This window comes from Primulina eburnea, unplaced genomic scaffold, assembly GCF_022965805.1.
Source record: "Primulina eburnea isolate SZY01 unplaced genomic scaffold, ASM2296580v1 ctg3_ERROPOS3189059+, whole genome shotgun sequence".
Classification (NCBI taxonomy): domain Eukaryota; kingdom Viridiplantae; phylum Streptophyta; class Magnoliopsida; order Lamiales; family Gesneriaceae; genus Primulina; species Primulina eburnea.
The window spans coordinates 30,760-45,711 of NW_027331216.1; the positions used below are offsets into that span (position 1 = coordinate 30,760).

At 35.3% G+C, this 14,952-nt stretch overlaps 2 protein-coding genes across 3 annotated transcripts; both read right to left on the reverse strand.

Moving 5' to 3' along the window:
* Positions 1-6,022: 6,022 nt before the first annotated feature.
* Positions 6,023-8,392, reverse strand: LOC140821077 (serine carboxypeptidase 1-like). Its single transcript, XM_073181483.1, has 8 exons — positions 7,960-8,392; positions 7,769-7,876; positions 7,415-7,686; positions 7,086-7,331; positions 6,901-7,013; positions 6,729-6,824; positions 6,507-6,612; positions 6,023-6,417 (listed from the first exon to the last, which is right to left on the reverse strand). Exons 1-8 carry the CDS (start codon positions 8,318-8,320, stop codon positions 6,271-6,273), a joined length of 1,449 nt encoding a protein of 482 aa, XP_073037584.1. The 5' UTR covers positions 8,321-8,392; the 3' UTR covers positions 6,023-6,270.
* Positions 8,393-10,293: 1,901 nt separating this feature from the next.
* Positions 10,294-14,387, reverse strand: LOC140821078 (polyadenylate-binding protein RBP47-like). Of its 2 annotated transcripts, none has more exons than XM_073181484.1 (6): positions 13,917-14,387; positions 12,524-13,001; positions 11,964-12,043; positions 11,757-11,887; positions 11,161-11,257; positions 10,294-10,601 (listed from the first exon to the last, which is right to left on the reverse strand). In XM_073181484.1, exons 1-6 carry the CDS (start codon positions 14,265-14,267, stop codon positions 10,458-10,460), a joined length of 1,281 nt encoding a protein of 426 aa, XP_073037585.1. In that variant the 5' UTR covers positions 14,268-14,387; the 3' UTR covers positions 10,294-10,457. The 2 variants fall into 2 exon arrangements, with proteins under 2 accessions (XP_073037585.1, XP_073037586.1); XM_073181485.1 differs by having other exon boundaries at positions 10,294-10,598; positions 13,917-14,386.
* Between the last annotated feature and the right edge of the window lie 565 nt (positions 14,388-14,952).

Here is a 14,952-nt window from a genome sequence, read left to right on the forward strand (position 1 = left end):
TTTGCCAAAAAAAAAAATGTTAAAATAAGGGCGCCACGTGTCGTCGTGCGAGTGGGTTAGGGCATAGCCCTTAAGCCAGCGTCGAACTAACCCATTTTTGCTGTCAAACCTCCACACTGGAAGCCTTGATTCTTTGATATGTATGTTTCTCAGCCATTTATTCAACAAGAATATCGTTGTTTGTTATTCTTGGACTCGCCTTTGATTGGTATCATCAATGTTCTATCACACCTGGACTTGGATACCACAGCAGGCAGGTCGCCCTCCCCAAATTAATAATTAATATATGGCTTTTTCACCAAAAATGTAAGTTTTGTCCCCTAATATACATTAGATTTCCATTCTTGTTCCTGGCCTGCCATTGTTAATTTGCAGAGTCTCTTTTATAGTGCCTTTGGAAAGTACTGTTGGAGACATTCAGAAACGACAGACAAAAGAAGATCAAAGAGTTTGATAATGATTAATTGAAAAACGAGCAGGTCTCTTATATGACGGTCTCACGAATCTTTATTTGTGAGAGGGGTAACCCGATATTCACAGTAAAAAGTAATACTCTTAGTATAAAAATTAATATTTTTTCATAGATTAACCAAATAAGATATCTGTCTCACAAACTACGACCTATGAAACTGTCTCACATAAGTTTTTTCTTTGAAAAAATTGCCGACTTTGTTATTGTCCATAGTTATTTGTTTAAACCAAATTATCAGTAGAAAACTCACTGTATGGCTGTTGATAGACATATTTCCATATTTCGGGAAAAATATAATATGATGAAATAAAAATTCAAACATAAAATTTGATGGAAAAATTAATTCGCACATATTTTAAATTACTTCATTAAATTTTAATATATCTACATGTAGTGGCGTACCTAGGATTTTCAAACAAAGGCGAATTCAATAAATTAAAAAATATTAATATTACACAAAATGTATAATAAAAGTCACAATTAACTTCATATTACTTTGAAAATGTCGAATAATAATCGATCGCATTTTGCTTTAACATTTTGTACCAAAAAGTCATAATTGCCATTGGACGGCGACGGGCCGTGGCAACACTAACAAGTCATGACGGTGACTGGTTTTTAAATTTTACTTTAAAAAAATTCTTCTTCTTTATTTTATTATTTATTTCTTTTGTATTTTAAAAGAGGGGTAGTTTTTATTTTAATATTGTAAGTTGATATATTTTGAGTTTAACTATGTAATTTATCAAATTTTTGTTTTTATTTAGTAACTTGGATTTTTGTCTGTTCTGATCTTTTTTAGCCAAAAAACACTAACTCCGTCGAATATAGTTTATTTGACATTAATGCTCTCTTACGTAGCTCATGTAACAAGAATAAATTTATGTTTCACACATTAAAATAAATCTAAACAAAGGGCAAAATAAAACAAAATGATACTCAATATTTCAAAATTTGAGGAAAAGATCTTCTTGTTTTTCTTTATTTATATAGATTTTAATATTTATAATATATGGTTTATTTTCATTAAATATGTGAGTCGTGTAGTAGAGTATCATTGCAAAATAACAATATTTTTAGTGGCTTCGGGCTAAAAAGTCAAAACTGTTAAATATAGTAAATATTTTGAAAATTCAATGTATATTGTTAGCCGTCTAATTAGCCTCCTATTCTCTAGCCTAAAATCATTCAATGTATATTGTTACTTTCCTGTTTTGTAGCCTAGAATTATGCTACAATCTTGAGGATATATTCTGACATTGAGAATGAGAAAGCAACAAACAAAACATTCTTTCAAAAACCAAAAAAATACAATTTATTGGACAGAAGGATTCGAGCAAAATCAAAATATCACAGAGGTGGTGTATGTAATTTGTTTTTGATATTATATGTGATCGAAGACTAGAATAGCTGAAGAAAAAGCACATATTTTAATCAACTATTTACCCTACTAATTAACAGGAGTATATCAGTCTTTTCTCATTATATAGAGATTTCAGTTGAATTAATTCTTATTTCGTCATCATTAAAAAAAAGCTAGGAATTTAACAAATGAATTTTTGAAGGAAAATTGGTATTAAGATTTAAAGAGTGGAATAAGTCAATAAAAAACCAATGTTCTAATCTCCTTCAAGTTACATATGTTTAATCTCAATTAATTTCAACATTAATTCATATATTCATGAATAAAAATGTTTTTGTATTAAAAATATGACATGCTAATTGATAATAAATTCATTTTTATCACAGTAGAATTTTGTATATTTGTAAAAAAACTATTTATTTAAATTTAAAAGTTTATATTTTTAGAACTTTAAAATTTAGGAAAATTGAAATGTTCGTTGGTATATTTGTTTTTTTTTTGCCGCTATGTCATTAAATTTCAATTTTAGCAGTCATTTATCTTTTAATTTTCAGCGCTTTTTTTTTAAATATGGAATGTTGATGTGACACTACACATGACATCATATATCGAAGTCATATTAAGTTTTCAGCGATGCCTTAGTGGATTTCATCAGATATGAAAGCATGTGCTCGAGAGGAAATCGTATGCACCATGATGTGGATCTTCAGCATCAATGTATGCATTCCTAATCTGAAAATAATCACGTTTTGATTATAAGAATCTTGAATTATTATGTTTTTTTAACAGAAAAATGTGGTTCTTAGTCAAAGTTACAGCAATCCCTTTTAAGTTTATGACTGGTTGGTTTGTGATTCTGTTGTTTATAATGATTAAATCAGCAAGATGAGGTACGTAATGACCAGTGTAGTTCTCTCCGATTATGTATAAAATCTCGTGTTTTATAATCAGGTAATATTCCCAACTAGTTGACTAAAAATGTGTAGGAATTTGATGATGTTATTTTGTCTTCTGTTATATAATCAGATGATGTATTCGAGTAGAGAATCCAATTCTAGCAGGAGATTCCAAGAATATGATATACGTCACTTTATACCCTGGAAAGAGCTTGGATCATTCTTTGACTCGGGCGGAAAGAGGAAACTCGAGTCAAATTCCGAGTTGCTCTCAAGAGTATAGCATAGGTAAAGTTTAGACAGAGTACTTTCGCCCGACCAGGGTGCTCTTACCCGGCCAGGGTTCTTTCGCCCGGCCAGGGTCCTCCAACCGGGCCAGGGTCCTCCAACCCTGCCAGGGTTCAGGTCACCCGACCAGTAAGTCACCATGCATAATTAGCATGACAATCAGTGCCCATGACAAGAACCGAACATTATGGGTCGCTATACCTACTACCAGATGACAGGGCATGGGTAGTTGTCTAATCAGGAACAATATGCATGCACTGTAAGCGAGGTCATCTTCTCTCCTATAAATACTCAGGTTTGCTCATTTGAGATACGACAATCTACTGCATACAAAAATTTATCTCTCTACTTAGTGAATCTTATACTTACTTGAGCGTCGAAGTGGCTACGCCCGAAACCCTTCCGGCACTCCACTAACGTTATCTTGTTAAGTGTGTGTAGATTGTCTGACCCAAGGTCATCCCACAAAGGTAGGCCAGATCACACGAGCAGACCAGGCCATATTACCTGGTAGACCAGGCCAGATCACCAGGACAGGCCACCCGGGAGAGCATGATAGATCAAGCGGACAGACCATACCATACCACCCGGGAGACCAAGCCAGATCACCAGGACAGACCACTCGGTAGAGCAGGCTAGATCACCCGGACAGACCAGGACAGGCCATACCAGTCGGGGTAATCCATCAGGCCAGACCACCCGGGCTCATCTCATCAGGTCAGGACAAACTCATCCCAACATGTCAAAATCTTTACAGGGAGAGTACACATCTCTGCTCGGTAGATTGCCCACTCAAGCCTACTCACGCATCATCATCACTCATAAAATTTGTTTATATAATAGTCAAATATACAAAAAACAAGAAATTGAAAAGAGAATGGAATTCTACAATTGTTCCAAGCATTGATGTTATACCATTGATGTTAAACTGTTGAACAGGACGCAATGGCTAGCTTGTCCAGTACCCATTTGTTTCATTGCCAAAATTGGTCGAATCTTCGCCCATGGAATCACCCCAGAACACATAAGGCACAATCGTACGATTTTGTCACGTACAAGGCCGCCACCCCTCAAGTTCTTATGTCAAGAGGTTGAGGGTGGGTGCTTAGGCGGGTCCTCCTCCCCTTTTGTCCCACACATGACACAACTCGTATGTATATATAATTTAATAATAGTAAATAATAAAGTAAGTTTTTTTTAGATTAATATTATTAAGGTTCAAATTTTGTGGCGTGGCGGCAACCTTAGTTTCTATAATTATAAAATATAATCAAACAATAAAAGATAAAAAAAGTTAAATTTTCAAATTTTCATTTAATTCTAATTTTCATTTACCCAATTTTCTGTTGGAATATCAGCTAAATAAACGAATATAATATTATAGTGGGACATCATAAGTAATATCAACAATAAATAAGATGAACACCAATATTTATAGTGGTTTACTCCAAGATTGGGCTCCGTCACTCTAAACCTATCAATGAGGTCACTTCTTTATTAATAACAAAGACAAGAGAATTGATAATACAAAATATTTCACTCCAAACTCTCTGATTTTAACACTCATTTTCTCTCTACTAATCTTTCATTCCAAGGATAAACACGGATTATTTCATCCTACCCCTGCAGGCACTGCCTGCAGGGGTACATCCAAGGGCCAGAATTTTTTCTGGCCCAATTTTATTTTTTTTTAATTTTTTTTTCCCCATGAGGTGGAATCTCAACCACTCATATGGAATGTGGGCACTGCCCACACACCCATAATCGAACTAACCGATAAACACTCCTTAAGAAATCTCATACTAAATCATTTATCTCCCTTCTACACTTATTATTGTAGATGAGAGGATTTTGATGGGTATTTATAGGTGAAGTTTATGGAAGAAAACAACAAATTATACATCATTGCATACTAATCAAACCTAATAATTTTTAACTAATGAACACATGCGTTTATAATTCAAAAATGTTGTTCTTTGAATTCAAATGTAGCTTGCTTTGAATTTAAAGAAGCTTGATTATTTAGCATTTTCATTCTTTTATGCCAAATCTCAAATTTCTTTCTTGTGCGATTTCACTTTTGTTTTTGTATATCTCCATCGAAAGAAAGTACACATCGGTATCTTATTTTGTCATGCTTCCTACTAAAGAAATAATCGAACCAAAAGAGCTAAAATTTATGACGAAAATTCCTGTATTTTAGTTATTAGGATACCCATACATCGAACCAATAAATCTAATATGGCACAGTATTTCTACAAGAATTTAATTAGATAAAACTGCGTTCATGAACCATGAGTTTTTCAGTTTTCCCCCACACACAACCAATTTACTAGCTGTTATTCGATAGTTTTAAAATAATTCTTGCCCTATCTCCATTCAGTATCAAGATCAGCCTACCAACCAATCAAATTATAATGTTCCCGCTTTGGTTGTGCTGAGTTAACTATTTTTGTAGAGCAAAAATGAAAAATGAAGTAGTTGTTGCATTAGTCCATCGTGCAATCAGGCTCGAGCTTGAGCTAGAGGCATGTGTCATGATAGAATGGTATCCGAGATGATCATATTTAGAAACACAAGGAGATAAGTGATATGGAGGACAAATTGCTAGTTAGATTCCCGTCTGGTGAGTCAACGAGTCGCACTGCGACGAGGATCCTGCTTCTGAAATAGTAGTGATTATTATGCCCTTGTTCCATGACACTGTAAGAGTTTTTGATAGGAAAAATTTTATGCAGAAGTTAAGTTATTTAAGTTTCAGGGTAAAATTTTTCATTTTCTGTTCCTTGATGAGCATCTTGTTCATTGAGGCATTGATCACATATGGTGCCCCTGGAAAACAAACTTCTTACTTAACCTTTCATCGTCGTCTTATACGATTAATTCGGTTATCTGCTGTCCATACAAGGGGACATTTGTGATGTGAGGAAACAATTTTGAAATCATACTTGATCAATAGACTTGTATGTTCTTGAAATTCAAAGAGGTGCACCATAGAAAAAGACATATTTGTTGATTATGAAAGTTGTTTGGAATCAGAAACATTGAGTTTTTCGATTACATATGAAGATAGTTGCTGCTTGCCTGAGGGTAGTTTTTTAGCATTCTTTGTCATAGAAACGAAAAGAAAAAAAAAAGCACAAGAGTCTGCCAAGATTCCTGGTGCTTGCATCTTATCTTATTGTCCAAATAAAAGCAGTTGGAACCTCGGATCGGACAAGCAAGTTAACATACGATATTCGGCCTCGTGATTAATTCTGACCGGGAGGCAGATTTCCTTTTAAAAATGATGTGAAAAAGGCAAGTGCTCGTCCAGGCTGGTAGCTCGGAACAAAATGTCCAGCTCCTCTTATGGTCACGAATGTCACATTCTGATAACCGACCACATACCCTCCAACCTTTCGAAAACAATGACAAAATCGTCAAAAACATAAAAATTTGTAGTGAACATGAATTCGAGCGACGAATAGGAGTAGTTTCCCCTCACCTCGCCTTGATAGTACCAAGGGTACCATGGCGTTTTCACCGGTGCACCAAGTTTAGGAAATGAGTACCTTGTTGTTGTCACTGGAATTATATTGTCTGTATCTCCACTGCACAAGAAAATTCAGTATATGGTTAAGAAAATAATCCCTTTTACATAATTTTAGCTAAACTGGCTTCCGTTTTGCCCCTTCACCGATTGTTGATAAAAATGATTATCATGTACCTGTAAATCCAAACAGTAATACCACTCGCCATCAATTTCTTGATCACCGGTAACACGGTATCCGGCTTGTCCTGCCACTGGCCATTCATGGCATAGCTACACAGCAATGAACTATTTTTAGTAGAAAGAATGAAAAGGCAATAAAAAGATAGAAATATGCATATTTTAGTACTTGCAATCTGCCCATGATACAGGAATTCCAGTAACATGGAGAGCCGCTTGAATCTCCTTTGTGTTCAAATAAGTGTTTACATAATCGTCGGAGCATGGATCAAAATTAGATATCTGCAAGGACACGAGTAAAGTTATGTGATCTTATCGACATTTAAATGACGGGTATAAAAGTGAGAATTATACCGAGGGAGCTGTTGAAGGGGAACCGCATAATGGTGCATACACATCGTAAACGTAGACGTTTCCTATCTCTGTATCAGCTTGATTTTCATACTCCCAACAGGAATCTGATTCCGGATAATCTGAAGAAGAGAAGTTGCAATTCGAGACGATTCCCTGGTGGGTTTCATCCGATATGAGGGCACTGGTCCAGTAGTGATCGTATGTGCCCGTCCACCTATCCGTATAGTCTATGTAGGCATTTCCAATCTGAAAACTCGTGTTCGGATTCATGTTACAACGTACTCTTGTTTCTGTAAATGGATATTATGTATATAACTATATATACTTACTGCTATTCCCTTTAAGTTAATGACGGTCTGATTTGTGATTTTGTTGTTTCCGAGGATCAAATCTGCAAGCTGAGGTACGTAGTGACCAGCATAACTCTCTCCGGTTATGAAGAAATCTCTGGTTTTATACTCTGGAAATCGATCCAACCAGTTAACCAGAAAGGTGTAAGAATCTGCAGCGGTTCTTTTGTCTCCTGTAACATAGTCTGAGGTTGTATTCGAGTAAGAAAATCCAACACCAGCTGGGGATTCCAAGTACAACACATTTGCCACTTCATAAATTTCAAGAATCACAGTGTTAAATTTTGTCTGAAGTAATATTTTGTTTCAAGAAATTAAACAAGTGCTCCTCACCATTGTTCCAAGCATACTTGTTGTACCATAATGTTTTCCCATCAGGGTTCACTCGAAACGGCCCATTTTCGGTCATTGCACCAGACCCTATTGAAGAGCAACCCGGCCCTGGAATTTTCAAGATTTTTACACTTTGAGTTTCTTGAAAAAATCTGAAATCAAAATTTGAAATTTTACATGTATGCATTTACCTCCATTTAGCCACAACACTAAAGGCTTGCCGGAAGGCTCCTCAGCTTCAGCAAAATAATAAAAAAGTGCTCGACCCGCCGTAGGATCCACCGTGACATATCCTGAGTATTGAGAAAAATTAACTTTCGGCTGACCGGGCAAAAGTGAGATTTCATCAGCTTCTTTCAGTCCCTCCTGAGATGCAATACAAACAGGCAAATACACGGTTGAGGAGGCGTAGTTAGTGACATGATTGCGCGATTTTTTCAATCTTTGAGCCTTCAGAAACTCTCCAAGAGGATCATAACCCCTTCCACCGTAACACTTAACAGAATCAACGTAGCAGAAAACAAACAAGAACCAAATGAAACCACCTTTCATATTTTCAATGAACAGAATAATTTACTTGTTATTTCATGAATTCTTGCTATATATAACAACAGATATCGTTGAGAATATTGCGATATGCTCGTTCTTGTTTGATTTTTACGCTTAGTTGATAATCACTATAATTCTATTTTAACTATTGTGAGAAGTGTCTTATTCAGTTAGAAACCATAGAAATCTTGGGAGTGACATTGTCATGATATATATGTAATATGTAATTTGTAGAAAGATTTAGCTCTTTATTGTTGTCAAGTTGCTGAAGTCAAGCAAAAATGTTCCATTTGTACAAGGATGGGTTAACACTTAACATATTTGCTTGGGTTAATTAAGCATATTAGCTGGCTTGCCTTTCTTTATTCCATTATTAACTTAAATAATATGTTAGTGTCCAAACACTACAACTTTCGATCGTTGTCATTTTTGTAAGAAGAAGTTGTTTGGTTTAACTCGTAAGTTGTTGCTTAGCTTATAAGATGTTCAACTCTGGAATTTTGTTTATTGAGTTTTTTTAACTATCAAAATTAGTTTTTTAAAAGCTTATAAACAGATTTAGAAATATTTGAGTTACCTCAGTCATATTTAAATATTTCTAAAAAAACAAATTATGCTCATTGATTTTAGAGTGAGTCTCATGTGAGACCGTCTCACGGATATTAATCTGTGAGACGGGTCAACCCTACCCACATTCACAATAAAAAGTAATACTCTTAGCATAAAAAATTATACTTTTTTATGGATGACCCAAATAAGAGATCCGTCTCACAAATTCGACCCGTGAGACCATCTCATACAAGTTTTTGCCTTGATTTTATCATATATAAATTCTAGCGTTATATCATGCAAGTTAATTTCAAAAAATAATATCATAATAACATAAACAACGTAAACAATAATTAATTGTTAAAATATTTATAATATTTCAAGTCTAAGTTTTTGGTTATTGATAAAATAACAGCATCGAGCTGTTTCAAGTCCAGTCACTCCTTAATTATATTTTCAGGGTTTCGGGCCATTGGATCAGATCAAGCTCTTCAGACAAATGAATTAAAAAATCAATACGTGAATAAGAGCATTACTCATATGAGTAGTATGAATAAATCAAATAATTTGTTTATTGTATGTTTTAGGGTGTTATTTCTTATAATATCCATCTTAATTTTCATGGTTTTTAGGTTTTCCTGTTGAATAACTTTTAATAAACTTTATTGTTTTTCATCATAAATTATTTTAGGCCGTTCAAAAGTAAAACTTAAAACAATATCAATGTTAATGATAATGATAACAATTTATCAAACTAAAATAACATTTTAATAGTAAAATATTATAATTCTATTATGGGTTAATATATATAATAATATGATACGAAAAGTTTGATTGAAACGTGTATATCCCATTGAAAATAATGGAAAGGGCTCATGTATTGATTTAAATAATACTTAACTTAGGGAAAGATTAGACGTTCATTACTTATAATTTTTTGTATACATAGGAGCGATGTTTATTCAAATGTAGAGATAGGACGTAATTCAAAGGCGGCGAATGGATATAGGACCAAATTCATTAAGAGTGGGTCTTATGTGAGACCGTCTCACGGATCTTAATCTGTGAGATGGGTCAACCCTACACATATTCACAATAAAAAGTAATACTCTTAGCATAAAAAGTAATATTTTTTCATGGATGACCCAAATAAGAGATCTGTCTCACAAATACGACCCGTGAGACCGTCTCACACAAGTTTTTGTCATTTACTGACCAAAAATATTAACATAAGAGCAAATTTGAAAAACTTGAAAATGAAAAGATTACAACATCAAAACCACACTCCTCCAAGTCTAACTACAGTACCAAAACTGCAACTATTCTCATTCAAAATATACCAAAATAATTTTTCAAACCCCTGATAGATAGAAAGGGACAGAAATCACAAAAGAATTAATTAAATGACAAGTAAAAGAACAGAAACATAATGAGAAGAGTAAAAAAATAAATTAACTTCATCGTCAAAATTTCGAATATAAGTTCCCATGAAAAAAAAATTAAGGTCTTTCGTAATACTCAATCGAGCTCGTCTCAAGTTCATACAATACCTCCACTAATCTCAGAGCACAAACACACCCCAGGCGAGGTATTAACTTACTGGCTGCTGGTGGTTCACATGACCGTTGGAAGATGCCCCGTACCCTGAATTTGCTGAGTATCCATATCCGTTGTAGCCTTGTTTTCCATAGTATGATCCGTTATTCCACTGGTTGTTATAGTCGGATCTCATCTGCTAAACAAAAAGGATGGACGAAAAAATTTATTATAAGGATGATACTGTTTCTAGAGAAAAAGGATAGCAGCATTCCATCTAGCAGCGAATTGTTTCTATGGTTTCGAGGTGTTGAACTCTTCATCTTAGTCCTGACATAATATCGTGTCAATTATTCATTATTTTCAATACAATAATTCAAGATTCATCTCTGAATGCACAGGTGAACCAAGTAAGGGTGAGCACGATGGTTGTCCACCTTTAAACAAAAAATATTTTAATTTCTCGAACATATGGAGATTTTTCGATGTAAAATTCACAAAGTTGCATCTTTTGTAGCATATTAAGTGTACTGAAGTCTGAATTCTATTGTCTTGCATTTGCCTAAAATGGCTGTGAACCGCTAGATAAATTGATGAAAGTAAGTTCAGCAACATAAAGGGCCAGAACAGATGCGAACAATTTCACAGTTCAGATGATCGGGTAAAAAATTGCTGCTTCTCCTTAAAAACGACTATGAATTTACTAAAAGGTGGATATAATCAAATTGCACAGAACCACATAAAAATTGAGGATTTACCTGCTTGTTTCCCAGATTTCGACCCCAAGAAAGACGAACTGTCTGCTTTCCAATAACAGTGCCACTTAATCTCTGAATTGCATCCTCTGCATTGCTTCTGTTAAAATGGAAATTTCAAAAGGTCATACATGATGTGACCAAATCCTAAAACAAGCAGTTTTTTTTAACATGCATCCACGATATTCTTGTTAAATACTACTACTCCCTAACTGGATGACATAAGGCGTTGTACAAAGAAAATTAAAGTAAATTCTCATACATTAAAAATATAGTGTGTATGCATGGTGAGATTGTGGTTGACCCATCTAGGAAAATCAAGATAAAAAATTCCACCTAATAAGTAAAAATAAAAAAAGTCTGAAAACATCTCCAAAATAACAACACCACCTTTTCATCTCCCAAAATCCTTTCTCAAAAATGTTCCCCAGACCCCAATACATAAAAAACAAAACCAAAAACTTCCCATGTTTGTTTTAGTTTCAGAGATGCAAAATTATTCTCAACAATAAAAAAAATAAACAAGGCCTTAGGTTTCTTGTTTCTTTCCACGGAGAGATTCTGGATATCTATGTCTGCACTATTACATTCAGAATTACCTGTTTGCAAACTGGACGAAACCGCATCCCTTTCCCGCTGGAATTTTAACAGAGAGAACGTCACCAAATGGAGCGAAATGCTGTCTGAGCTCTTCATCGGTGACATCAGAATCAAGCCCTCCCACAAATATCTATAACAAGAAAGGTTGATGGAATTCTGCATATAAAAATTTCTAATAATGAACTTTGTAGGGGAACATAGCTCACTGTAGTGTTAGATGAATCACTATCTGACTGAACTTGGGGTACAGCACCATTTGGTGCAAATCCACCAGCCAATACCACGGCTAAACCAGAGAAAATAAGTAAGAATAGATAATAAATGATTAATTGGATAGTATCACACCGTAGTTGCCAGCACAGAAAAACAAGAGAACTATGAAGGAAGGATGCAAAGAGGAAGGCTAAATAAGGAAAACTTTGATTCTGTATCTGTAGGCATTTTCTTCGCAGATAATAGGAATTACAAGACGAGGACCAAAGACGGGCTTCAGATTAAATGGATGCTCCCATTACCCTTTGCATAAAGTTTAAACGAGGACCAAAGACGGGCTTCAGATAAAATGTCTGCTCCCATTACCCTTTGCATAAAGTTTAAAGTCTAAAAAACATCAAGAAAAATGGAAACTAGGGTTGATCATGTAGCATACAGATAATTAATATAGTTATATATTAGCATGTGCATTATGGTAGGAATTACATCCACTCACCTGATAGACCATAGCATTTTTACCCATGGCAGAATGGTAGGAATTATTTTCACTCACCTTGTGAAGAAAATTGTTGCTGTAGAGAAGGTTTCTTAGGAGTTGCAACACCAACTCGCATAGGTCTACTAGAACAATACACGCCATTCATTTCAGTCATGGCTTGAGACCTCTCATTTTCATCACCAAATCTGACAAAGCCGTAACCTTTTGAACGGCCAGTATTTGGATCAACTACAACTTTAGCACCTCTGACAGATGAATATCTAGCGGCAAAGGCATCATGCAACATTGCATCAGTAACATCAGCAGACAAATCACCAACAAAAATTGACAAATCAGAACCAGAATCTGGGCGTCTATCACCAGTGCTGAATCCTGCCCAGTTCAAGCGGAAGGGTTGCTCCGTATTTGGCATCGTGGTTCCATTGTAGTTCTGCAGAACTTTCTCCGCTGCTGCGTGAGAATTGAACTCAACAAATCCATACCTCTCCGATTGACCAGTCTGCTTATTGCGGATAATCTTAACTGAAGCAACCTGCATATGTTATGTGCAGATGATATCCACAACTGATGGAGAGAAAACAACAGTTGCAGAGCACAAAAGTCCTTGACGTATTAAAGAAATATCACTAATAAAATTGCAAATTTACCAGACCTTTGGGCAATAAATAAAAACTGCCCTCTTAAAAAGTCGATAGAGTTATAATAAGATTGCAGTATGGATGCTGAGATCATAAATAAAAGTGAGACTATCAACAACATTACTTGTGCATCATCTTTAACAAATATTATTACAAGGTGAACTAAGGGAAAGGTGCCCGCTAGAAGTTATCATCAGTATGCTCAATGCTGTATACAGACCATCATTCACCACTCTGGATTATCCGATATCAACGCAAATGGGATATTTAACAAAATAAGCATTTATTATTTTCAAACGAAAATAATTACTGGTAATAGAAACTAGTCTCAAGCAAAACTCTTTTCGCTCCAAACAGTTATCAAGTAGGACTTGAAGTCTTATTTATTACTGCTTTCAATTTTAGGTTCCCTTTTTTTTTAATAATGTTGATAATGGCACATCTTGTCCGTCCGAAAGAATGATGATGCCTGAATATTAACCCATACTTGAGTTATTTCAATTAATTCTGTTCTGAAGTTATAACTAATTTTTTTCCACGTGTATCCAACTTTGCATAAGATCACATTCTCCTAAATCACTTTTACTCGGAAACAGAAACAAAGCCTTCACAGGAAGAAAAAAATTTGACGGATCATTACAGTTGCTCAAAAAATTAAATATTTACTTCAACAAAATTGAATTCGAAATCCTAAGGCTAAAACATGCTAGAAATCGGGAAAAATCAATATTTAAGAAACACACATTACTAAAATGAGTCAAATTACCGAAGACGGAACAAGAAGTCAATAGATAAGCAAACTCGTCTACCTCTCCGGTTTGGGAAAAGCAAGATTGAAGATAACCATCATCCATCCACTGCTGAAGGTCCCCAATCCAGATCGTCCTGTTATCTTCTCCCGAACTCTGAATCTGGTGATTCTGCTTCGGCTGCTGCTGCTGATACTGCTGTTGCTGTTGTTGCTGCTGCTGCTGCTGGTAGTACGGTAAGTAATGCTGTTGATACATCATCTGCTGCTGCATCGCCATCGCCGGGTAATGCATCGCCATCCATTGCTGCTGCTGGTACTGCTGCATCGCCGCCCACTGCTGCTGTTGATGTTGTTGTTGTTGTTGTTGATGCTGCATCTGCTGCTGCTGATTCAAATCTCCGCCGTTCATCCCTGCTCTCTCGAAATTAACTTACCCTCTAAAATCGTTTTGAATCTTCGCGAGAGCAGGGATTCAGAGAGAGAGACACGAGAGAGATATAGCGAAGCAGGCTGTTTGGGGATGATTGTATCAAGCATCTAGGGCGGATTCAACGTGTGGCGTTGAATTTGACGGCATTGAATTTGGACCGTAGATGACGATGGATTGAGCTACAGCCGTGGATCGAGAGAAGGATACGCGGCATTTTTGTGGGACCCATTTTTGGTTTCAGATCCTGTCCGTTGCTTTTTAGGTGCTCTTGATTGTGACTGACGGCTGGGATTCGTATAGAGGTATTTGATATATAGAGGTTTTTGGCAAGTGTAATACTTGGTATTGGTATGCTATTTAAGATTTAGGTCATTTGAAGATATTGTTTCACGAATCTTTATATGTGATATATATCAATTTTATCGATATTTATATTAAAATATAATACTCTTAGCATAAAAAATAATATTTTTCATGGATGATCTCTTTTACAAAATACGACTCGTGAGACTGTTTCACACAAGTTTTTGTCGCTATTTAATTTTAAGAGTATGTCTTTTATCTCACGAATCTTTATCTGTAAGACGGGTCAATCCTACTGATATTCGCAATAAAAAGTAATACTCTTATCATAAAAAAGTAATATTTTTTCATGGATGACCCA

What these genes read in the sequence shown, in the direction of transcription:
- LOC140821077 (XM_073181483.1), bottom strand. Translation starts at nt 8,320, where the DNA reads ATGAAAGGTGGTTTCATTTGGTTCTTGTTTGTTTTCTGCTACGTTGAT. An exon ending in CCCCTTCAACAGCTCCCTCG is followed by an intron (nt 7,014 to 7,085) that starts GTATAATTCTCA and finishes GTGTCCTTGCAG; the next exon opens with ATATCTAATTTTGATCCATG. An exon ending in GTATCATGGGCAGATTGCAA is followed by an intron (nt 6,825 to 6,900) that starts GTACTAAAATAT and finishes ATTGCTGTGTAG; the next exon opens with CTATGCCATGAATGGCCAGT.
- LOC140821078 (XM_073181484.1), bottom strand. Translation starts at nt 14,267, where the DNA reads ATGAACGGCGGAGATTTGAATCAGCAGCAGCAGATGCAGCATCAACAA. An exon ending in TTCGTCCAGTTTGCAAACAG is followed by an intron (nt 11,258 to 11,756) that starts GTAATTCTGAAT and finishes CCATTTTAACAG; the next exon opens with AAGCAATGCAGAGGATGCAA. An exon ending in GAAATCTGGGAAACAAGCAG is followed by an intron (nt 10,602 to 11,160) that starts GTAAATCCTCAA and finishes CTTTTTGTTTAG; the next exon opens with CAGATGAGATCCGACTATAA.